A 26,008-nucleotide genomic window follows, 5' to 3' on the forward strand; every position below is an offset into this window, starting at 1 on the left:
TATGAAAAATGAAGATTTTTATAGTTCTTAAACAAAGCCTTTCCATCAGAGTTAAGACCAGCTGGAACCATTAGATTATATTACAGAATATGAAACCATTGTTCCCAACATTTTCGTAGCTGGAACTCCCTGCAACCTTCTCCACTTTCCCAGTCCCTAGAACTTCATCTTTGTCTGGTCCTTTCCACTTCTGTTTTACTCCTTGTACATTCTCTCAGTTTAATATCTCTTAATGACAATAGCAGGGAGGTTATGCTAATTATCCCAGCAGGGTTTGCTAGCCTGGACTCTAGTCACAGCCATGCTTAGCCTCTAATGTCATTATTCTGAAGCACACCTTAGTTACTGGAAAGGAAGAACATGAGCTGTACCAATGTGCTCTTGTTTTGTCAAGCTGTTTTTGTTGAATATATGGTATTTGTGTGCCTTTATACAGTATAGGAATTTTAAAAGAATAATACTAACTCCTGGGATTTTAAACTAAGCAAAGAATAAAAGCCTTTTATTTTCCTTGCATGTTTATATATATATAGATATATTTGCCTACTATGCACAGACACAGCTGTATGCCTACATATATGTATTTATGTCTTGATATATATCTACATTTCATTTTACAATATGTACAGTAAGATTGAAAAAGGACAATTTTTCATGGTGGCATTGCAAACACATAAACAAATGTTTTCCATGGAAAGGAAATCCAAGAAAAGCATGCTTAAATTTTACAACTTCTGTCTTGGTCCTACTGGATTTCCATTTACAATAGTTTGTGTGTATCCACATGCATATGCATGCATGCACAGTTAAGCCCAACATTTGAAGAGTTTCAGTTTCCTACAGTGAACATTTCATTAGTGTTCATTAGCCTGAGCCCTTCATTTTAAAAGGAACTGTGTGTCTAAACATTCCTGTGAACACGGTTCCTGATGGAGGTACAGTGTCCTTCAATGCAAAGTGAGCACATCTCAAAAGCAGGCTGGCATGTGCTAGGCCAGTCTGAAGCACAGGCAGACAAATTCAGTGCACATTTGCACAGATTAACTTCTGGGACTAGTCTGAGTCACTCCCATGCTGAACTAATGTCCCTACAACCAGGCCAAATGCAGGGCTTCCTGAGCATCTCTCTCTGCAAGCATGTGATCCACTTAGGGCCTTGACTATTTTTCTTGGGTCAAACCCGTTTGTTTGTGTCTTCATTTTCTCAAGCTTCATAAAATCACAGCACCATAAGATACATTTAATGAGCTCACCTCTCATTTTCTGGGTTTCCCCAGAAAAGCTATATTCATTGTGCTCAGAAGAACACATTGCAATGGAAGTCTTTATTTGCATAATTTTTTCACATGAAAGCAGAAACTGCCATCACCTCAGTTTTTGTGGCACAGTACTTCTGTACTCTGTTGGATGGCCACACCACCTTTGTCAATAAGTGATCTCAACAAATTTTCCCAGTTCCTGTCTCCCATATTCCTTTTCAGTGTACAAGAGCCGTAACAGAAAGAGTAGTCCTTGTGGCCTTGAGCTTTGCATTACAGGGATTGCCTGACTTCTATCTATGGACATTATTCCACAATTCCACACTCAGCAAACCCGTAAGTTTCTTCCATCCAGGTGGAAAAACCCCACCACATTTTTAGATTTCTTATTAGTCTCTACCCTGTCTACCCAACATATTGCCACAAATGCTCTTGCCTTAGTTTTCTCTGTGCTGGATGCAGAACCTGATAATAACTTACTTTTTCTCTTTTTTCCCCCCTTTTTTAAATTTTTTATTTTTAATTTTTAGAAGACATACATTCAACTGGAGGACTACTCCTGGAGCATCCTGAGGTGTAGGAATGCTCAGTGAATATTCCTCAGGAAGCAGCACAGGGTTTGGTGTAAAATTAAAGTGGGTAATCCATAATCAAGCAGGCATATGGTGTGTCAGCATGGTAGGAAACATAAACAGATCAGGAAAAGCCAAGCTAAGTGAGCCAAGCTAAGTGGAAGGCCTGGGAAAGCCAGAGGTCTGCTGCCTTCCTGAAGCAGCTGATCTCAGCTTCAGTGAACAGCAGCAGCTCATTGCTCACAGGAGTTTGCTCCAATACACAAATACCCACTTTTCCTGTCCCAGAGCCAGGCCTGCTCACATGAGTGTTTAAAGGGTTCAGAATGCCAGAGACAAAAGCATTTCACAACACTTCAGCCCCCATCTCCTGAGGCTTGTGCCTCTTGAGGAAGCCTCAATTTTTTCCTAAGTAGTCATGAGACAAGTCCTTCACAACCAGTTCTATTTCTGCTGAATTACAATGCCTGGTCTTATTCACTCATGAGACAAATAATACAGTCCTGCCCATCATTTCAGTATTTCACATTTCACTTTGTTTTCCTTGCACACTAGTTAAGCTCTGTCTTTTCCAGATGATGATTATTTTAGACAAAACCATCTGCAGATGCTCCTTCTCTCATTCCTGTTTCCCTCCCTTGGAAATCTATATCTATTTCAGATAGATAGTCTTCCATAAAGTTGGGAAGAGATGATTCTCAGATAGCAAGAGACAATAACCATAACAAGACAATAATCACCTTCCTATCTTTTTAATACCATTTAATAAAATTTTCAACAGCACAGATGTCAAGTTTAATTAGAAGTCAAGGATGGGTTCTGTCAGTGTGTCTTCAGTCAGTATGATCTACTTTATATCAAGAATAATACAAATTTACTGTGATAAGTATCACAGTTGAAAAGAACAGGCCATTCAGGAATAGAATAGAATAGAATAGAATAGAATAGAATAGAATAGAATAGAATAGAATAGAATATCCTGATTTGGAAGGGACCCACAAGGATCATCAAATCCAACTCCTGTTGCTGCACAGGACCAAGAATCACATGCTCTGGACAAACAGGGGAAAAAATGAAAAGGAGAGAATAGTGCAGACAGAGTTCTCTGCATTTCTGATATGTATACAGGAAATACAAGGGAAGATATGCAAACCCTGACCTGGAGAAGTTGGGGCACAAGTGTATAAATATTTTCTATTATGGTAATTAACTTCTTGACTGAATCTAGAATACATAAAATGTTTTGTCTCAGTGCACTCTGGAAAGAAAAGGCATGAGCCACACACACACATGCACACAAAAGAAAAAAAAATAGAAGAGAGAGAGAGATGAGCATTCAAATTTGTCTTTCAGTCTGCAGGTGAACACCCTTTATTTTAAACTCAATCATTTGTATTTTAAAAGCATAAAGAAAGATCTGCTATCTCCTTTCCATTAAAACAGAGACTAAGTTAATTTTCTCCTGAACTCTGGCATAGAGAACACACTCATCTCTTCTTCCCCCAGATGACAAAAGCATTTCTATTGTTCATCAGTCCTTTGGTCACCTTCCTCTGACAGGTCTCTGACATTCTCTTCCTTCCTTCCCTGCCACATGCTCCTTTGACACTTTGCTTCATATAGAAACTCATTTCTGTTACTTCCCCACTGTGCTATACACAGAGAACAAGTGCATTCCAGGTCCTCAGGAGCAACCTGAAAACAGCAGGACTGTGATTATCTTTACTTTCAGGCATAAAGGTTGCAGGGAATGACAAAAATCTAAGGATATTGCATTTGGCTTTTGGTTATTTCCAAAATACTGGGAGATGGCAGGACAAGGAAAAAAGCACAAGTACACCAAGTGTACTGAGACACTGAGACATCCTGGGACCCATAAGACTCAGAATAGTGGCAAGTAAACCATCAGAACTATTTATAAGCAAAACACATGTGAAAGCCCAAGCAATTTCCACATGCTAATATTGTAGAGCTTCATTACTTACATGTCATGTGAAACAGCTCGGTAGCAAACTCTGAGCCTGAGTTCAGTGACAGAAGGAAAACAAAAACCATCACAAAATGCATCATATAAATTGTTGTGGGAGGGACAGTGTTTAGCACTCACTCATTCAAAGCTGGGCCCTTGGGAGCTAAGAAACTGTTTGTATTTGCTGGCACAGCTGCGGCTGTCGAAGGGATTGCTAAGGCGTGATGGGATGTGTGTGGCAGGCAGATGCAGCAGAACAGTCATCTGAGAAAAGTTACATCAATAAGTGCCACAAGGCTTTGGGGGTTTTAACTAGGTAGTTAAAATATTCCCAAAATCATTTCCAGTAAGAACTGGTGCCATAATATGATGAAATGATTACCTGAAATATTTTAAAAGTTGAGTTTTTTAAATAGAGTTGGACTTGATGATCCTTGTGGGTCGCTTCCAACTCAGGATATCCTATTCTGTTCTATTCTGGAACAGAGGTATTTGCAAATTGCCAATAACTTTGAGCTATTTTAAAGCTGCTGCATAATGGCATTTGGAAAAAAACCCCTGAGCTTTAAAACTTGAAAGTCTCTACCTCTTATGAAGAAACAGTGATTCACACTGATGCAGCATTATCTGTGTGACTCAGCAGGTGTATTGACACCAACCAAAGATAAGGGATGGCTTCTGATCAGTAAAAAAATCCTCATTCCTCAATTTAGATTAAGGGAGGAAAGAGGTTGAAGCAGGGAGGTGGGAGTACCAGTAGTAATAGAGATTATGTTAAACTGCTTGCACAAGACTATGGCAGTAGGTATGGCAAAGTTCAGAAATAAAAACTGGTATAAATGCACAAGATGAGACAAATGGAAGAAAAGACAAAGAAATAAAAAGTAAGTGATGTTTAGAAGTTTGGATGAGAAGGAACAGTATTCAAGTTTTAAATGGTAAAGAAAACTCAACATTTTTGAGTAGAATGTTATAATTTCCAATTATAAAACTGATATCCTTGAAACAAAAGTTTAAAGTAAGTAAAATTTGGAGCAGAAAGATATATTAGCTTTTGGTTAATACAGGTAGTAGCTGAAACCATGAGAATAAGTGAAGTGTCCTGGATGACAGGAGATGTGAGAGCAGAGGTAACAAGCAGAGAAGAGGAAGGGGTGCCACAGAAAGACATAATTGACTTTAGGACTTCAGTGAAAATCTTTTTTAAAACTCTTAGTAAGATTATAGCTTCTGAGAACAATGTTTGCCTGTTTTGTATTGATTTATAAAGTGGTTTCTTTTTGTTTTTCATCCCCGAAGATTTTAGTGCAGGACTTGTAATGACAGCTCAAGGCCATTAAGCAAGACTCCTTTTGCATTTTTTTTTTTTGCTGACTCAAATGAACTGTCATCAGGAGGCACAAGGTAGCACAAACACTCGCAACTCTGTGAACAGAGCTGTGCCTGGGTGGGTGTTTGTGTCACTATCCACTTCCACAAGAGCTGAACTGCTGTGGTGGCCTCCAGGAGAGAGCTGAGAGCAACGGAGGGACTTGGTGGTGAGGAACTCAGATCTAAACTGCTTTGAGTGTATTTCATCAAAGTGATTAAACAGAGAGGGAAGGCTCTTAAATTTAGTTATTAAGAGCTTTAGGGAAGGCAGTGGTTTTAGTAAGGCTTTATACCAAAATATACTCTAGAAAGCTTCTATTTTACTGGTATATTTTGTCATTGCTTGGTGTAGCATAAAGAAAGTTTGGTTTGTTTTAATCTGACTTTTTTGTTGCATCATAAGAGCTTTGTGGCAGCTCAGACAATAATGTAAATAATATCCAGCAGAGTTTAAATCAAGCCTTCTTCAGAAAAAGTTTCAGGTTCACTTAGCTGATATCCAAATGATAGACATCCTTTCAGCTGAATGGAGTCATAAATACCGGAAAAGGGCAAAGAAGGATTTTAATGCTGAATAACAACTTCCCCTTAATTATAGTCTATGTTGACCTTATAATAATCCTTAGTATGAATGTTGTCACTTGTTCTTATTTTATGCAGAATTTTGTTTTGTTGGTGTTCTTACTAAATTGTTAACTCTCAGAGTCAGGGATTCATCTGGGACTCTCAAATATTTTTGTTTGTTTTACATTCACCTTTCAGAAATGCAGGAAAATCTAGAAAACAGAACTACCTTAGAGGCTGAGAAACCCCCTTGCCTGTCACAATCTCCCATTACTCCCAAAAGTTCTAGAGGCCCCACATAACCCTTCTTTCATCCTTTCTTCCCCTGCCCCCAAACCCACTGACTCCTCAGTCATCCTTTCATCCCTGCTTCAGATCTCCCAGTCCCTTCTCAGCTGCTGAGCCTGGCCCCCCAGAACCCTCATTTTAACTTCAAGACTCCCTACTAGCTTTTCCTCTGCAACCTTTATGCAATGCTTACAGATTTTTATTTTTTTTAATCTCAGCCTAGTCCTGTTCTGGCAGCTCCCATGAGATAAATATAATTTCATTTAATATAGAAATAGGGCAGTAAAAGCTACTTTTGGCTCTAATATATATTGATATCTCAAGCTGGTCCACATGCTGTTGTCTACTGAGGAATTTAGTGTGCAGTCAGGTGTGGGGATGTATTTCACACATAACTGTTTCACACTGGCTTCCCCATGTAAACAAGTACTTAGGTCTTCTGAGCCAAACATTTCTTTACCTTATGAGCACATATAGGCAGTAGTCAAGTCTCATATTAATAGCACAGCATGTGTATGTCAATATTGAAATGATCTGAGATCTTCAGGGTGAAAGGCAATTATGGCAAAGACAGCATTATGTTCGGGTATCCATGCTCAGCATGGCTACAACTAAAACAGTAGTACTCAATCACTGCTAGATTTCTCAAAAGGATATGAAATAATTGTTGTTCTGGTCATAAAACTTTGTTTTATTTCTTTGAAAGATCCAGGACTAAATAGCTTCTATAATTTTCATGTAAAATGTTTAATACCACATAATCTGTAGCTGGCTCAACTTACCAGGAGCACTGCAAAATAATCTTCAGGGCTTTGTATCTGATGTTCACTCTTTTTGTTTTGTTTTATTTTGTTTTAGATTTAGGTTTGTGTGATCTTCCATATGTAAAATAACTGATGCACTAGTAAACTAGGACTCTTCTAGAAATTATAAAAGTACTTCAAAGCAACTCTCAAATGCACACACTGCTACTGCCAACCAGAAAGGCTAGATAACAGCCTGCTAGAGCTATGTCTTTATTATAAATATTTGCACCTTCTTGTTCACTGAATTCATTTGTTATATATGAAATATTTAACTGTTAATTGTCCATTATAGATTTGTCATTGGCTGTCTAAGCACTGCTTTTATAACTTATATTTGTCTATGGGGAAATAATACCACAAGAAAAAGGGCAGTAGACATTGTGAAAAAGAACAGAAAAGGACTAATTAGCCCAACTTTTAGCATAAGCATATTCAGCATACCTTTCAAGGGTGTCTGAATATTGTAGAATTAAAAATTGGAAATTTTAACTGTAAGCCTACCTGCAAACTAATCCATATAGTCTCCAAGGCACTCATTTAATGTGTCTGTCTACTAATGATTGGTGAAGAGAGCCTCATTAATAGGTACTCATTCTAAGTATGTTAGTATTCATTACTTGAATAGTCAGCTATTTGAAAATGTGTTCTTACAATTTAAATACAATTTACATTGTTTGTACAATGTAAAAATGTACTTTGTGTAGCATCAGCATGGACTGGACAAATAAGAAATGCTGCAGAAAGGAAAAAGTACCCACATTGGCTTAGGAATAGGCCCAGCCATCTAGTTGCCACTCACCTCCAGTGCTAGGGCTCAAGTATTCTTTCTGAATAGAAATCACAGAATGGCTGAGGCTGGAAGGAGCTTCTGGAAGTCATCTGGTCCAGCCTGCCTGCTTAGGCAGGGCCTCACAGATCCAGCTGCCCAGGATTGTGTTCAGGTGGCTTTTGAATATCTCCATGGATGGAGACTCCACAACCTCACTGGGAAGCCTGTGTCAGTTCTCAGACACTCTCACAATAAAAGTGGTTCCAGATGGTCAGAGGGAACCATCTGTATTTCTGTCTGTGCCCATTGCATCCGGTCCTGTCACTGGCCACAAGTGACAAAAGCCTGGCTCCATCCTCTTTGTAGCCTCCTTTCAGGTATTTGTACACATTGATCAGATTCCCTCTGAGCCTTTTCTTCTCCAGGCTGACCAGTTCCAGCTCTCTCAGCTTTTCCTCATAGGAGAGATGCTCCAGTCCCTTTATCATCTTCATGACCTTCCAGTGGACTTTCCCCAGTGTGTCTGTGTCTCTTCTGGTCTGAGGATTTCAGAACTGGACACAGCACTCCAGGGGTGACCACACCAGTGCTGAGTAGAGAGATCACCTCTCTTGATCTGCTGGCAATGCTTTGAATGATGAAGCCTGGGATACCATCCACCTTCTTTTCTCCAAGAGCACTCTGCTGGCTCATGTATGACCCAAATTAGAACTGAGCTCTCACTACTGCCTGACTTAGGTCATTTTATTGTATTAATGTTATTTATTGAAACTGCTCCTGTGGTGTTTTCTCAGGCTGCAGTAAATTGTCTCCTTTTTTTCCTTAAGGGTGTCTAGTCAATGACTGTCAGCAAACAAGGCATAGAAACGTGCCTGGGGTATAACTTGCACTTGCTTAATTCTGAAGAGGATTTGAACTGAGCTCTAAGATATCAACTATCCCTTGTGTCACAGGGAGTTTTCATCCAAGAATCAATGGCATTACCAGTATGTCAGTCTCAGATGCTTCAGTGCTCACTGGGGCAACAAAGAAAAGATCATTTAAAGAGAAGCCATTTGGAGGAATAGCTCAGTTTCATTACATGAATAGCAGCATTTATGAGAGTGCTACCATGTAATTATATAGATAAATTTAGCCTTTTCAGGTAAGAGACAAGCTCTGTGTGCCCAGCATAGTTTGGAAGGATAAAAATATTTTTCTGGGCTGAAATAAACAGAAATGCAGGAAGTGTGTGGAACTATACACAGCTTGTGTTTTAAAAATGTGCAGCTCAGAGGTGCAGCTGTACCTTGGGCTGCATCACCAGAGGTGACCAGCAGGTTGAGTGAGGGAGGTGATTCTGCCCTCTCCTTTCACAAGACCTTGCCTGAGTACTGTGAACAGCCCTGGGGCCTCCAATAAGGAGTCCAGAAGAGGGAATGTGAAGATGATCACAGGACTGCAACACCTCTCCTGTAAAGCCAGGCTGAGACAGCTGGGGTGGTTCAGCTGGGAAAGAGAAGGCTCTGGGGAAACCGTACAGTGCCTACCTAAAGGGAGCTGCAAGGGAGAGCTGGAGAGGGACTTTCTACAAGGGCATGTAGTGATAAAACAAGGGAGCAGGGCTTTAAATGGAAAGAGGGCAGGTTGAGATGAGATAGCAGGAGGAAATTCTTTACTGTGAGCATGGTGGGACTCTGGAACCCAGTGCCCAGGGAAGTTTTGGATGCCCCATCCCTGGAAGTCTTCAAGGCCAGATTGGATGAGACTTTAAGCAACCTGGTCTAGTGGAAAGTGTCCCTGCTTATGTAGGGGAATTGAAATCAGGTGATCTTTAAAGTCCCTTCCAGGCCAAACCATTTGAATTCTGTGATTTCTCTGTGCAATGTCTCATTTCCTTCCAGCCTTAGTCGTTATGTGGTATTCATTGATGCTGCAAGAATTGTTGTATCTGTTTGGATTTTTGTGAAAATAATATGACTATATTCAGGAAAATGCATTTTTCTCTTTGTAACAAAATGCTCTACCTTTCCTTACAGACAGAATTAGGTTTTAAGTAAGGTTAGGTTTCTAGCTCTGAGCTCATCCTACGTATACTAATTTAAGTTCATGACCATCTAGAGAAAGGGGGGGAAAAAAGCTATATTATTTTCCACATGGTCAGCCTCCTTTCTTTAGAAACAAGCTGCCTCACACTTAAGACATGCCATGAGTTTAAAATATTGAAATCTTTGTTTATGACAAGCAGGAGTAAGATCACATGATCTATATTTGTTCATTTAGTCTTCTCTGAGAACTGAATGGCCTTTTTGTACTTAGTTTTCTTATGGGATTGAACTTTACAAATAAACCCTCCAAATTCTTGGGATAAAAGGATAAATTTGCAGTGTCTCCACAGCATTTATCAATTCTCAGAAAATTTATTTGAAAACAGTAAAACCAAAGTGAAATATGTTGTAATCAACTGGACTGTGTCTGAAAATGATCTATTAAGTCTGTTTTAACACTTCTGGGGTACCAGAATTTCATAAATTCATAAAATAAACAACCTGTAGCTTGTGATGCAGCTACTCTGGTCAAATACTGAAATCACAAAATAAACTGTAAAATAAACAACTGTACTGCTTTCTAAAAATCGATCTTTAATACATCACATTTTTATTGGAAGATTTTATTTAAAAATAGATTTGCAAATAAGTCCTGAAACTTTAGGGCACCTCAGTGAGAGATTAAATTTGTAGGCATACAAACTTCAGTCTTAGAGGCCAGCTGAAGCACTGGCAGTGTTTGGGAGCAGATCGTGGGAAATCCGCGAGGCAGTGGGGCAGAGGCTTTGCTTTGCACAGCTGTGTAAAGACTTGCCATAATAGCTGTCTGGAGCAGCAATCTCCGTGCTGGAGGAAACATGAGGAGCGCCTGTTCTCCCTCCCTTAGGACGCGTAATGCTCAGCAGAGACCGGGAAGGGAGGAGTGACTGCTGTGCCCTTGTGTTCTGCCTCTGCTGGCCTGAAGGGAAGCGAGCCGAGAGATGCTCTTAGGGCAGACGCAAACCACCTCAGCGAGAAAGCCCCCAGGGAGAGTTCCCTGCCCCCGGCAGGATGTCCCCAGCGCTACCCCTGCCATTCACGGTGCCACGGGGGGAGGCACCGTGCCCGGTCTCAGCCCTCAATGCCACGATTTCCAACCCAGAGTTCACCGTTCCTGTGCAGTTTGCTATAGCATTTTAAAAAACTGTTTTGTACTAAAACCAGTAGATGGGTGCATTTGCTGTTGCTTTGTGGTTGGTTGGTTCGTTTTGGATTTGAAATTCGCTTTAAATACTCCAGCAGCAGCAGGAGCCCGGCCGGAGGTCACGCGTGGCAGCGGGGACCCTGCGACCCGCCACGTCCCAGCCGTGCGGAGAGCAGGTCAGGGCACCCGCCTTCCCCCTCATCCTCCCGCTGGCTGCGGTGGGAGGCGAGGGGGGCCGGCGCGGCTGGGGAGGCCATTTTGCAGCCGTTCAGGGAGGGAGAGCGGGCGGCGGGCGCGGCCGGGCGGGACCCGGTCCCCCGCGGCAGGTGAGCGCGGCAGGTGAGCACGGCCGCGGCGGGCGCGGCCCGGCCCGGCCCGGCTGCCCCGGGGGACGCGCGGCCGCCCCGGGCGGGCCGGGGGCGGCACCGGCGCTGCCGAGGAGCCCCGCGGCGGGGCAGGGCAGGGCGCGGGCGGCAGGGGGCGCTGCGCCGCCGGGCGCGGGCAGGGCAGGGGGTGCCGCCAAGGGTTAAGGGGCGGGCGGGGAGCCCGGGCCGCTCCCTCGGGGAGAGCGGGGGGATGGATAAACGGGAGCGGAATTAAGGAATAAACCCGAGCGGACAGGCAGCGGGGCCGCGGAGCTCTCCCGCCTCCCCTTCCTTCCCTTCCTTCCCGCTCGCCTGCGCCGCCCGCCTGCCTGGGGGGACAGCGCGGGACGCGGAGCCGGGACGCAGCGGCGGGACGACAATGCAGCAGGCGGAGAAAGCAGGAGGGGCAGCGCACGGCAACATGGAGGGAGGCGCGGAGCGGGCCAGCCCCTGATGCGGCTCTTTCTCCTCCTCCTCCGGGCAGCGGCTCCGGCGGCGATTCTCTCCCTGGCGGCGGCTGGCGGCGGCGGGTGGAAATGAGCAGGTCGGCGGCGCTTCTCCTCTGCCTGCTGGGCTGCAACGTGTGGAAGGCGGTGACCAAAACCTTAGGGGCGCCCGAGGCGGCTCAAGGTCGGTGCGGGATGGGCGGCGGGACTGGCCCGCTTTGTGCGGCGGTCCCCGGGGCGGCGGGGGCTGCATTGTGCGGGGGGCCGGACCGAGGGTACGGCGGGGAAGCGGGTCGGTGATGTGAGACCTCTCCTGGCTTCCGCCGGCCGCCGCAGACCCCGCAGCCCGGAGAAGCGGAGACAGCCCCGCGGCTGGGGAGCTTTTGTTACTGGCAGGGGCAGGGGCTGCGCTGGCCTCATTGTGCTGCCCCCTCCGTTCCTCCCTCCGTTCCTCGGCGCCGCCGGAGCTGTTGCATTGCGTCCTTTTCCCCCTGGTTCCCGTCTCCTCGCCGTGCCCGCTGCAGGGCCCGACGCGGCGGCGAGAGGCGGGTGGGGGGCACCGGCGGCCGCAGGCCGTGCGGGGCGGCCGGGCTGGGGTTCGCCCCCCGGGTTGACAGCGCGGCTCGGCCGCGGCCCCGGGACGTTTCCGGGCCTCCGCCGGGCCTTTTGTTCGGCGCGGTGGCTCCCGCCGGCCGGGCGGGGTCTGTCATCGCTGCCCCTGGGCAGCCGGGCAGAGACGCTCCCCGGCCGGGCAGGGTCTCCTCCGCCTTCGCCCGGTGGGCGCAGAAGCCGCAGCGAGCCAGTGCCCGAGCGCCCGGGGGCACCGGGAGCAGCTCCTGATGCTCCTGTGCCGGGCTGCGAGTCCTGCCCTGGGCTGCACAAGTCTGATCTTCACCTGTGCCGTGGTGTGGCGGCCCCTCGGCCGGCCAGGTGCACCTGCTCTCCAGCCCTCCCCCTGTGGGATCTCGGCGAGGGGGGAAACACTGCCGTGCCCTCCTCGCCCTTGGCCTTGGTGACAGGAGAGCAGCCCCTCCGTCGGGCTCCAGTAGGGATCTAGCGGCGGCATCGCGCTGCCGGGACCACGGGCATGTCAGGAGGCAGAAAACTTGGGTACATAGGGGTACAAGGCGTGTTAGAAGGAAATGCATCCTCCCTGTGGTCAGCGTTGGCCTTGAGGTATGTATTGTCAAATGGGTAAATGTGTCATCTGGGATGAGCGATCATATACTGGCTGAGCCTTCATGGCAGTGGGCTGGCAGCATCCTTCCCGCTGCACTGGGGTGGATGTGCACCTTGTGAAGAAGCACCTTTGAGGAAAGAAAGCTCTTTCCTCAAAGCTTTCCTTATCTCACACAGGTTGTAACAATCAGTAAGCAATGCTTGCTGCAAGAAATAAAAGATTGAAAGTAACCTTTTGATTTCCTTCTTTCATGGTTGGATTTAGGTACCCTAAGTAGAATCTGGGTGGGCATATGTTTACACACAGAGTAGTCAAAAGGCAAAGGTGTCTTGTAGGAAAACCCACCACACCAGGCAATCTGACGTCAAATGCAATACCAGTTTCTGCCTTTTTTAAAGGACAAACAAAAATAGCTGTTCTGGAATAAGAACCACTAACTAAAACTCAAAGGCCACTAAACTTGGGATGTACTGAATGTATTGATGAGCATGCCAGAAAACTAGAGCTGTGTGTGGCCCATGAAGCTAGCACATCAGATACCAAGGTAATATCAAAATTAACTATAATTTTTGTACCATATGGAAAATCTCCTTCATGTAATCAAAGTGGTGAGGTATTGGCAGAATTAGTGCCTTTCAGCTGTCTGACTGATCTTGTCTTCTATTGTTGAGCTCAATTCAGATGGCATAGAAAGGCTTGTCTGTAGCTGCTACATCTACATCAAGACTGATGGCTGATTATTTGAGTAATAACAGCTATGTCAGTGAGTTGAGAATATCTTTATCGAAATAGAAATGTCTAATTTTGTCTTCCATGTAAGAACATCTGAGTTTTTCATAGTATCACTTTCCAAAGCCTAAGTAGAAGCCCAGTCTTTATTCTCTGGACATGTACATTGGTACGAGGGGATTTGTAGAGCTGATCTCATATCAAAGTGTATTCTGCATCCTAATACCACCTCCTTACTGTGAATCTTTTTTTGAAGGTTTATGTGATGCCAGCTTGTAACCTTGAATAACTTTGTGAACATCAGGTGTGATGGTGTTCTATGGAAAAGAGTTTTACTACTAGGTACGTTCCCAGTTTGTATACACACAGCACAGTGAGTGCTAAATTGTTGTAAAACCTAAACTAGCTGGTTTTCCCTCTTGCCCTTCTAGTACCATGGCCTCAGTTGTAGGTACAAGTGAAGGGCCATTGCTGAAGTTCAGGGATGTTTGCACATGACTGTCTTGTCTTTTGTGGCTGAATGGACTAGTTAAAAACCAAGGGATTGAAATAAAGGTAGAGGTTAGAAAGCCAGAGCATGCCATTAGGGAATAATTGCTTCAGCTGCAGTATTTTTTTTGGACAGGTTACCTGAGACTAGGGTGGAGAGCCTTCCTCATGGTGGGACAGATCGAATGAGACTTGGTTAAGATGTTCCACATCTGCATTAACAATCCAAGTAAATAGGTCTTGGATTTGGAGCTTCTTGAAGGTGGGATTTGTAGTCAGTGTTCTAAATAGGAAAGGATGAGGAGGGATGCTTTGCATCAAGCATTTCTCTCCTTTATTGGTCTCAGACATATGTTCAGACAGTCCCAGCTTCAAATTCTCCTCAGCCAGACTGATTACGTAATTTGTGAATATGGAAGTACTGGTTATTAAGCTCTGCACTTAGCACTGTATTTAGAAAATTGAATGACTTTTTTATGCAGATCTCTTGTGGCCTCTGAAGGTCACAGAGGTACCCTCTAAGTCTCAGTAAGGTACTTGCTTTGATAGGGTAAAATTCTCACAGATGGGTTTGCTTTTGTCCGTGTTGGTGCTTGGAACCCCAGCAGTGAGGCTGCTGGATGTCCATGTAGGTACCCTTTAGAACCTTTACCTCTGTAACTTCTTTCAAGTATGTAAAACCTGACAAGTATTTCAGATGAGGACTAAGTTTTGCTTTTGTGGAGTTTTTGTTTGGTTTTGGTTTTGGTTGAATTTTTTAATTGTTCTAACAGGTATTCCTGAACTTCAGTTTCTTTTAGTGCTGAAATGAATGTGTGCAAATATTAAAACAAACAAATAAGCCCCCGAACTAACCCTTAAGCTGAATTCCTATTGGCAGTGGTGATTTGTTTGGTGAATACACAAAATATATGGTGCATGCTTTTTCACATGGATAGGTCCTGTATAAAACCTAACAACAGACCTCTGGCAAATAGGAATTTAAGAGTTATATGGAGATGTAACATTAAACCAGGGAGAATGTAAGCATAATCAGTGTAATTTGGGAAGGGATTAAATTTCTTTATTGCCTGGAAATTTTGCTTCTCAGTAGAAGATGAGGATCATTTATTTGTAGCTGCTAGGGAGGTCTTTTTAGAGAAATCCTAGAGATTTTAGAGAATTCTGTTTTAGTGCACAAATCTGGCATTATATTTTTCTACTGCAGTGTGTATTAGTTTTAACTCATATTTCTTGGAAGTTGGTCTTCCTATTTTATTAGTTTTTCAAAATTAAGAAGTTATTAATAATAAAATAACATGTGAGTAGTAAATGGTACCCAATTCAAATACTAGCCTACCAGTAGATGAATATGCTCAGGATATCTCATCTTCACAATCCCAGAATGAGATTAGGTAGATAATTATTTTCCAGTATGATGGTGAATAAAAATTCAGATGTTGCTGCTTAGTCAGAATCTGCAGTGTTTTTTTCCCTCTGTGTGCATGAAGGGCAGGAGGGTTATGTTTGAGTGCTGCTGTTTGGAATTGCCTTCCTGCAAGCTGCCATTCCATTATTTCATGGAAGATAACTTCATAGTCATTTCAGCTAGATATTCTGCAAAGTCTGCTTTTCTGGACAGCACAGCTCTGAGAAGATCCTCTGGTTCTGGGCTGGGGTTTTTTTGTTTATTTTTAAACTGGTTATCCCATGCTTGCAGTTTTAACAATGATGGTAAAGTTTAGATGATGCAGAAATAATTTTATACTCTTCCTCTCTTTCCTCTTGCACTGCCATACTGTTTCTTTTTATTCAGCTGCAAATTACTAATGACCATCAAATCCAAAGGTTTATTTCACTGAGACCCAAATGGACTCCTCAGAGTAGAAGCTAAATTGCTCTAAAGCAGTAAAAAAGACATTGCTTTATTTTAGTGGAGGAGCCAATTGCTTACTCAGTACTAGATAGTGTTGTAAAATGTTAATGAAGATGAGGTGATTGATTTTAGCAAAATTATTTTATAATTTTGTCAGTTATCAGATCCAGATAAGTACTGGGTTCTGGTTGGGTTTTTCATGTTTTTCTTGAACAACTAATGCCTGCAAATGCCTAGTAACTCATTTCCCTCAGTCAGATGAACAAGTTACCTAGGTGATCTGAGGGTTTAAAACTGCAGTCTTTTTCTCCTGAGCATTTGTGTTCACCCTTTTGTCCTGTAATACCTTGCACTAAGTGATTCAAGGTACCTTTAATAATGGTTGTATGCACTTGTGAAGTGACAAATTCATATGCTGGCTTTCCCTGCAGGCTCACTTGTGTCTTGTGTCTTTTTTGCCCACTTGTGTCTTGAGATGGTTTTAATTGCCATGCATTTCTCCCTCTCCTTATTTTTTGCCTTTTTTTTTAACACCACACTGATGCCTTTTCCTGCTTGAGACTGAAACTGGGTTCATGAAGCTTTTACCGATGACTGTGTCAACTTTTGGCTAAGTAAATTGTTTCAAATAAAGGTTTCTGGTAGCAATGAAATGCAATTTTACAAATTTTAATTGTAATGGTTAACAGAAACTTGGCTGTATGTATTTGTATGCTGGGGAGGAAGAAGAATTGTGCATTTAGAATTTTTTAAAAATATCAGAAATCTTCAGTGGTTTTGGTAAATGGAGGCACAGAAATGTCACTCCACTTTCTGTTATTACAAACTTCAGATTAGTTTTTTACTCTTATCTTCTGTGGGCAAAGCCAAGCTTGGCATAGAAAGAAAACCAAGAAGAAAATGCATGTCAAGGAAATGCAATGCTTTGGTCATGTCATTATAGGAATGTGCTGTACCTGACAGGTTGGAGGTTGAGCTTAAATAGCATTTCTGAACAGCCCTGCTTGAAGTCTCACCATTGACTAGCAGTGTGGTTGGGAGAGATGCTTCTATTCCACATCTCAAGTGCCAGTACATTGGATCAGTACAGTTGTTGTGAACCTCACATTTATAATTCAGGGAGTGTTCTTCCAGTCAGCCAAAGGCAAACTAAGTAATCTCTCAGAAATACATGCAACTTGAAATCAAAACGATGCACTTTCAGTATTTCTGTTGGCTTATACATTCATTACCTTATGCAAACTTCATTTTTTGTTAGATCAGTTCTCCTGTGCTCCAGTATATATCTGTTCTGCCTTTAGATACGAAGAAAGGCAACTTCTGAGAGAACTGTGGTACTGGTATTCTACTTCTCTCACAGGTCCCAATGGTTTTACCATACACATGCCAGGGAGGGAAAATAAGGGAGGCAAGAAGTCTGTGTAAATGGTTATATTTACTAGAAAAAAATCAATGTAATGATACTAATATAATACATGTTAATAATGTACACTAAAATATTTTGTTTTAGGAAGTGCCAGATAGAACTGAGTGCTTTTTTTTTCCCCTTCAGAAATTCCAGAAACGTTATTCTGAAGGCTGGTTTACATTAAGCTTTCAGTTAATGTAATATCTGGCTTGCTGTGTATGGGTAATAAGCATTATGCACATGCTTTTTACAAATACCATTTTTAGTTTTATTAGAAACTGGAAAATATATATGTATTTTTTATACAGAGCCATAAGAATGTGAACATACTGTAATTTTTTGTTCCTTTTTATAAATGCATTGAATCTTCCACTTTAAAATAGTAAGACAGAATCACAGTTGACATAATGGCATGTCTGAGCTCTTGAAAGGAGTATTTTTAAGTATATTCCAACATACAGCAGCATTTTCATTTCTGTAAAATGCTGATGGTTTGATTCAGATATACCCATGCCACTCTTGCTAGCTTGAAGAGCAACAGGTCCTGAGGAAAAACTGAAGGAAAAATTCATTTATGTACAGTATTATCTCTAAATTTGACTCCCTATTATTTAGGGATCATCACTAGCTTCTTGGGGAATTGGGTATATTTAAACAGAGCTGCAGTGGGTATAAAAGTATGTTTTGAGTACAAGCAGTTTATGCAGGCAGGGCTCAAAAGTCCCTGGTAATCCAACACTGAAGCTATCTTTTAATTGTTCCTACTCTTACTTTTGCAGTTCTGTGAGCTGTCACCGCCTGTGCCATTCAGTGCAGCACCCTAGGCAGTGAATTCCTGTCTTTGTTCATTGTCTGTGCCCTCGTTGGCAGGTGAAGCCTCCCTGTCGCTGTGCGTGGGCACTGCCCCGAGCAAATGCTGCTGGCCTGGGTGCTTTCAGCTGGAGGCAGGAGCACATTGCAGCACAGAGGGCACCAGGCAGGCCTTGCTGGGGCTGGAGTCACTTGTAGGAGCCACCCTCAGCCCCTCTGCCCTGAGGGCTCTGAGGAGACACAGTGGCAGCTGAAGTTAGCGGAGAGGAAATGGAGCATGGAGCGGAAGCCAAGGGGAAGGAAGTAGCAGCATCCTTTCAGCTTGGGCACAACAAAGAGGCTGAATCCAATGTGGTGCATAATGCTTCCAGTTAGTTGTAGCTGCAGGACTGCTGAGAGCTGCTGTACTTTGTGGTAGGTGTAATACCATAATAGTGTTTAGCAGTAAAGGGGAGCTCACCGTGACAGTCCATGAATGCTGAGATAAACAGGAGGTAGAAGTTGATAAAGTACTCCTGCTTTGTTGAAGAAAACAGAGCCCTTCTTCCTGCATTGATGAACAGAAGTGATAGTGGTATTGGGTTCTTCCTCTTGTTTCATCCCACCTTTGTGATTGTCATTATTGAAACATGGTGTCTTTCATCCTTTATAAGCAAAGGCATATACACAACAACAAGTATTTCTCAGGTGATTTTGTGAGACTTGCTAAGAAAACAGCACCAAATTTATGTAAAAGCTGCATTTGTACTGCTGCTGCAAGGAAATTATTGTATCAGCAGTTCTGTCTGGCCCTCTTGCTCTTCACCATACTGTGAAAAGTTGTGAAAAGTTAAGATCCAAATAGCTCATGTCTCAGTCTGTACATATCAAGTACTCCTCGTGTGAGGGATATGCAGTTTGCATCCAGGGTAGGAGGCATCTCGTCTGGCTTGGGCGTCTGCAGTCTCCATTGTAGTGAGTTCTTTTACAGACAAGAAGATCTAATCTCAGCTAATGGAGCCAAGTATCATTCCTGTCACCTGGAGTGAGCACATTTGGGTTGATGAATATCCACTGTGTGAATCTTCACTGATGAGCATGGCAGCCTACACAACACTATTTGAATTCCCATTTAGTCAGATGAATCCTCCCTCACTGTTGCCTCCCTGTGTGATGCCCTCTGGCTTGGCCTTAAGCTATTGAATATATACAGTGTAATAAGCTATGTGAAGGAACACACTCTTGGATTACCTGGCTGGGTTATGTTGTTTTTCAAGACTCAAACAAAAGTTATTGTCTATTTACATTTCTAAACGATTTGTCTTTGTAGCATTATGTTTATGAACCTAAGTGTTTCACTCCCGAGAGTAAATAAACAAAAATAAAAGTTTAGAAACAAGTAAGGAGGCTTGTAGAGTTGTTTGGACTTGCCTATATGTTTTTGCCATGTTTTTAATTAGCTTTGTATTCCCAGGGGTTGATTTATTCTGAATTAAATTGCATCGTTACTCTCATCTTTGTTTTCTCACACTGGCATTTGTGTAGCAATGTGGTAAACCAGATCAAGGAAGTTATCTGACTGAAAACTCCTGTATGCAGCAGCTCAGTCTTCACCTGGATCATTTCCCTGACTGGATTCATCAGAAATTACAGAAATGCTCTTCCTGGTGCAGCAGAAAGGGCTGGGAGGAGCTGGCAAGGGAAAACAAGGACTTCATGGCAGCAGGATTACATTTTTTTGTAGAACTAAAGCATTAGATGTAAGACACAGCACTTAGAAAGTTAACTGTTTTAAAAGTTACTACTTAAAGGAAACTGCTCTTATCTGGAAATATGATACCACCCCATTGCTCAAAGTAAAAGCATAAAGAATTTTTTGAAAAACCAATTTGCTTACAGTGGGAAAAAACCTGCATTATACAGTTAATACTGACAGACCTGGACCTGGATGCTGGCAGATGATTTGAGGCACTTTCAGTTGGAACTGTCTCTTGTCAGAACAGGTTTTTGTCCCTGCCCAGGATTTCCAGTTTGTGCCTTGCATAGAAGTTTAAACAGACTTCCATCCACAGTTTCAGCTCAAGTGTCCTGTGACATGTACTGTGACGACTCAAGTGCTCTCCCAGTTGTAGGGCAACAGGTGAGTTAGTACCTGAGTCATCTTTTCTCTGGATGTTCTGAATGGCTTAAGAGGAAATTATACATTTTAGTTCATTTGAATGCTAAAGAAACGTGGGGGCAGTTCTGGCACTTACCATAGTCTTCTGGTAGAGTAAGTTTTGCCAGCAAGTTTTGTCAGCACAGACTTTATATGATTGGTGCATGATGCCTGGTAGTGTCTGGTCACTCCTCTCTGATCTGTCTGCCAGCCAGAGTGATTCCCACCTTCCTTCAGCTGATTGCTTTACTTTCCTTTGCTACTGACTTTTGCATTGATGTCTCCAAGACTAGAGTGTCAGCTCAGAGATAAGAACTTTTAACTCTTTCTCCTACCCTTCCTCCTCCTGTCCCTGTGTTGGCCCCTCTGGTATCTTGAAAGGCTTGGTTTGTTTTTGCTGATGACAGGCAGGAAAGCGTGCTAGGGAGTGTTCATGGCCTTTTCTTGTTTCTGTTTGAATTGAGCAAGCATTGCTAGGGAAATAAATGTATCCAGGAGCTCTGGAGACAGGACTGATGGTCTGCTGGGGGTGAGGTGGACAAGGGCAGGAACACACCTCCGGGCAGGAGGGGATAAACTTGTCTGGGCTCTGCGTTGTGTTTGCAGAATGGGATCCAGCACTCAAGTGGGAGCTTTTTTTACTTCTCTCTGCATTGTGGTCCCCACAAGTTTTGAAACCTGCTGTGTAGTATGCTGACCTGGACAAATATTACAGCAGTTAAAAAGGCTACTTGGGATAATAACTTTGACAGACACAGTGAAGCACAATGATATTCTTGTTTTTTTTATCCTTATTGCTATTACCCAGAATATTCTTGCAGTATTCACATCTTATTTCAGCATTTGAAACCCTGGCAAGTAGCTTAAGCTTGGGCCAGTCTCTAGGTTCATGATGTATGATTTATAGGACCCAGGAATACCTGTTTGAAAGGAGAGCTGTATTTTCGCTGTTTTGTGGTGAACCTGTGTGTGGGTATTGTTACATTTTCCCTATCTTAAAGATCTTAATTTGAAGACACTCATTTTCTTCAAAAGTTAACTGTCCTGTAAGAACAAAGGAATTTTTATTTCATTGTTTAGTATACTGCTAGTTAAAACTTTTTAGAGAGAACTGTGTCATTAAACTTAGTCAATGTAAATATTGTTGTTAGCATGTTACATGAAAATTAAATATACAGTTGCTTCAAGCAGCCTGAATCATTAGAATTAAAATGGGATGAATTTCAAGTTTGCTTATTGCTGTAAGCTATAACTGCAGTGGTCTTTAGAATATTAAATTAGTGAAAGTACTTTAAAAATCAGTTGTTGAAGGAAGAGATTCTGCCATACTAAAGTTCTTATTGAAAACCATTAGTTTTTGCAGACATTTGATAAGGCCATCCTTCTTAGGGTCAGATATAAATACATACGTGCTCTATGAAGGTTTACCTCAGCAAAAACTACTTGCCATTCTTTAGCTATGTTCAGAGCCTTGGTGAAGATGTTGTTTTAATTAGTAATTTTACCTGTATGTAATCTCTCAGTGAATCTTGGAGGCCTTGTTTCATTTGTTTGAGGTTTTTTAAAGCATGGTTTACTGTTGCTGCATAAAGAGCTGAGTGAGCCCTCTCAGCAGATGTTGTCATTAGAGAGGGGGTCAGAGTAGTGTCATGTCTCAAGACTTTCTGTGCACAGAAAAATAGCCTTGAGTTTTGAGGGGTGAGGGGCTAGGCAAACAGAGTAGAGGAGTTTTTGTGGTGGGTAATGGTTATTCCCATGTGTAAGTTAATGCATGCTTTAAAGTGTACTTTAAAGTGGTAAAAAAAAATTTTAAAAAAATGCGTATAAGCTCTCAAGATACAACTCGTTAATAAGTGAAGGACTGAAAGTTCCTTCAGAGTGGTAGAGAATCTTTGCTTACCATAGATGATTGCACATAAACAAAGATGCTTTTTAATATGTGATGCATTTGAGGATCAAGTCCTGCATCAGGTAGCTGCTTGGGATAATAAAATGTCGTCTTCCCTCACCCCTAGCCTGATTGTATTGGGGGAAAATATTAAAGCTTAAATTCTTCTGGCCAAGCTCTCATGTACTCTGTGTGCCTGTGGTGATATTAGCATTTCCAAGGAGGAATATATTGGATGGGAGGAAAAGTAAATGCATGGCACTGTTTCCTTACCATGATGCTGATGTGGGGCAGAAAATCTCATGGCCTCACTGTAACTTCATGCCATTCTGTCCAATGCTGTACAGGTTAACAGCTAGTAAGAATATTCTCAAACAGTCCATCCTGACAGAGCCTTGGTGCATCATGGGGCTGGCTATAAACAAATGGTATCTGACATTATTGGGTTGCAGATCATTGCTTATTTTCTGGTGTGTCTTTGTGGAGATAGTAAAATGCAGCCTTCATTACTCCAAATGTTAACATTCAGAAGAGCTTTTAACAGCCTTTTAAAGGCTTTGAAGGTGATGGGTATGTTTGCCAAAAAGAACAGCACTTTTTCTTGCTGAGTTTAATCTTTTAAGTTATTCTTACAGCTTCTTGAGTGTATATTAAAAGTAATAAAAGTTCAAATTAATAAAAGTGTGTGTCATCCTTGGAAAAGAAAGGCTTGTTGCTTGTTCTGTAGTCACAGGATGAGGAGGGTATGTCTGTTGTGCATAAAATAAAGTCAGGAGTGAAGAGAAAGTGCAGTGACCATGACAATACACTGTCCCAGGTCAGGGCTGGGAAGTTCAAAAAATCAAGCTCGCACAAGAGTTTGTTCTTAATTCATCTCATTTTTATTTCAGTGGTTAGGGAAATTTTAATGAATTAACTGATACTTAGTAATGAAGTTTCTGCTTGAACCGTTCTGAAATAATGTTCAGATTTTTTCCTCCTCTTCTTGCAGTTCCATGCTTTTCATTGTCACACTTGCATGAGTGTGAAGGGTGAAGCCAGAAGTTGCCTGGCAGTGGGCAGCACGGTGGTGTGTCAGCAGTCTGGGCTTGTTTTCAGCCTTCTGGGAAGGCAGAGAGCCCCCACCTGTTATACTGATCTTTAATTCTGAGGGGTTTTTTATGTACACAGCAGCTTGTCCCCAGAATGAATGGCAAGCTTTTTTTTCTGAATACGTGTATGTAAAGAAACGAAGAAGATTTCAAAAAAGGGGGCAAAATAAAAAGCATAAAGGTGATAGAAGGCATGAAAATTCCTAAATAGGAAATGAAGTTTGAATTCCAGCTACAATTACTAAGATCCTGCTTCCTTTTTTTCTTGCACTTTGCTTCACCTTCCCTTTCCTTCTGAGTTGAGCTTAATTTTTAACTTTATTTCATTTTGACAGAAGATAACCTACATTTTAAAACACAGTCTTGTAAACAAATGTGTATTTCAAACATACTCACAAAACTTGACATTGCAGATAACATCAGAATCTCATTTCATGCTCTGAAGCATCAGAAGCAGCAGGAGGATAAAACACCTCAAATTCAAGGTGCTTTTACAAAGCCAGTACTTGTCTGTAGTTACAACACAGAAAATACCATAGGAAGCAATTATTTTAATTCAGTGAGACAACACTGAGAAATGTTGATTTCAGGAATTTTGCTGATAACCACTTGCATTTTTCAGTCTTCTCCATGCTTACAGTATAATATTAAGTTTAATATTTTTGCTACTTTACACCCAAACTGATGACTTGTGATTTCTGTGAAGTAACTCTGAATTCAGAGGACCTCACAGGTGGACCTCACCTGAGGGCAAAATAAAGAATTATGTGTTTTATACCACCTTAAAAAGAATAGAGGAAAAAGGAAAGAACTTAATTGTAAGTCCATTGATCCCTTTCCTTGTCATGACTTATTCACATATTAGTGTAATTGATTTTGTTTGGGGGGGGGTTTTAAGCCTTGTAAAGAGTAAAACAAATATGAGCATAATAACTAGGTATTATAGCAATACTTATTATCTTCACACCTGCGTTTATCTCACTTTGGATTATTTACCAGGTTTATGAGACAAAAGCTGTGAGTCAGTAGGATTAGTTTTTTTGAGTGACTCTTGAAAAACTCTGTTTTTGTTTGTTGGAATTCTGTCCTCTTACTTGTGCTGAGAGACTGGACTGGCTGCAGTTGGTTGGAGACCTCGGCGTTCACGCACACATGTGCAGATGTGCACATATGCTTGTCTTGTAGGGCCATATGGTATGAATCAAAGCTTACCTCACAGCAGTAAAACTGTAATGCATTTTCCACCATTTTCAGTTATGTGTTCATGGCATGATGCTCTGTACTTTGAACAACTTACAGAGATTGTCCTTTGTGAATGGTCGTTATTCTGGGAAATTAATGTGTTCTCCAGGATGCTTAGCTTCAATTTTGTCCTTGGATTGCTGTGGATATTTCAATAACACCAGAAGTTGTGTCATCTTTTCTGCTCACTGGCTTTCTTCAAAGCAGTTTTGGCTTGCAAATGCTTACAGATGTGTTTGTTCCTTCTTGTTCATGGCAGGTAGATTTGCAGCAAACCCTTGCTAGCAGATAGAAAGCATGTGAACTAATTGAGTGTATGAGTATGTGTTCTCCCTTGTTTGGGATTTTTAAACAATCTGAGACCTCTAGTTAAACATTTCTGGCTCCTGGCTGTTGTTTTTTTTTTTTTTTTCCTGCAGTTTTCATGGTATCTCCTACTATTTTTGGGGATTCTTAGAAATTTCCAACTTTATCAGAAAAACTGAATTGTACTGTTAGACCTTTATATCTTTTATGTAAAACTATAGCACTTCGATTTTTTTTCTCTCATTCCAGTAGCTCAAGATAATTCAGCCTTTAGCTTGTGATAGTGCCTTTGATACTATTAAAAATAATCCTTTCTAGACACACAAATGCACTTAGCATTAAAATGGAGAACTGACCTACCGTTTATATTTTTATCTGTATTAAGATCAGTAGAGTGGTTAAGATACCCTAAATATTGACCAGATGCTGAATCAGATGTCTTACTCTGTAAATGACATTACTGAAAATCAGTACAGGTAGATTTTTCTCTTTGGTAGTCCTAGTAGGTTCTTGGGTTCTAAGTGTTCCTATATACTTGTTTGTAACTGATGTGCTGTCATTTTTCTTGATCAGGAACATAAAGCAACAAATAAAATTATACATGTTTAGGTAACATGATGTGTCTTGTGCAGTGATTTATTTCTTTATGGTCTGTAAGCACTCTGAGCCATTCCTTTAGAATATGTCTGGTAGGTGAATCTTCTTGTAATTTTTGACAGCAGGACTTCAATTGCCAGCAGTTCTGGTGTAGATAATCACCTTGGGGAGTGGCCAGTAATGTCTTCACATAGTCATGATGACCTTGACTTTCAGAGGAGGTGAACATGTGTCATCCTCAGTGTGCTGCTGTGTTGTCTTGGAGCAAGGAGCATGCTCAGGCCAAAGTATGAAGGAGATGAATAGTTCATCAGGGAGTTTTGCTAAGAATTGCTTAGTTATTTCCTGATTCTTTTTTTCTGGAGGCTGTCCAGACACATCCTTGTGTCAATTGTGGAGACATTTTATGCATTGTCAGGTTCACTTGAACTTGCCTCTGACCTGTGTTTCCTACAGGAAACTGTTGCTGTTCGTTGCAGGAGTTCTCTTACCTGGGTGTTTCCTTGAAGAATTGTAGAAGCAGTTAGAAAAGACCTTTAAGATAATGTAGTACAACAGTCCATCACTAAAGCATGCAAAGTCCATCACTAAACCATGTCCCTAAATGTCACATCTACATTTCATAAAGGACTTACTCATGTTCCTTCTAATAACTGT

At 42.0% G+C, this 26,008-nt stretch overlaps 1 protein-coding gene across 1 annotated transcript in view; it reads left to right on the forward strand.

The window, feature by feature from the left end:
• Positions 1–11,442: 11,442 nt before the first annotated feature.
• FAM171A1 (family with sequence similarity 171 member A1) overlaps positions 11,443–26,008 on the forward strand; it is an 85,035-nt gene continuing 70,469 nt past the window's right edge. Inside the window, exon 1 of the mRNA XM_054273720.1 lies at positions 11,443–11,803. Within this exon, the coding sequence (XP_054129695.1) occupies positions 11,710–11,803 (94 nt within the window). The 5' untranslated portion in view covers positions 11,443–11,709. The remainder of the gene's footprint in view (positions 11,804–26,008) is intronic.

Source organism: Melozone crissalis, unplaced genomic scaffold (genome assembly GCF_028551555.1).
Source record: "Melozone crissalis strain CALT ecotype California unplaced genomic scaffold, PUWL_Pcris_2 ptg000016l_1, whole genome shotgun sequence".
Classification (NCBI taxonomy): Eukaryota; Metazoa; Chordata; class Aves; order Passeriformes; family Passerellidae; genus Melozone; species Melozone crissalis.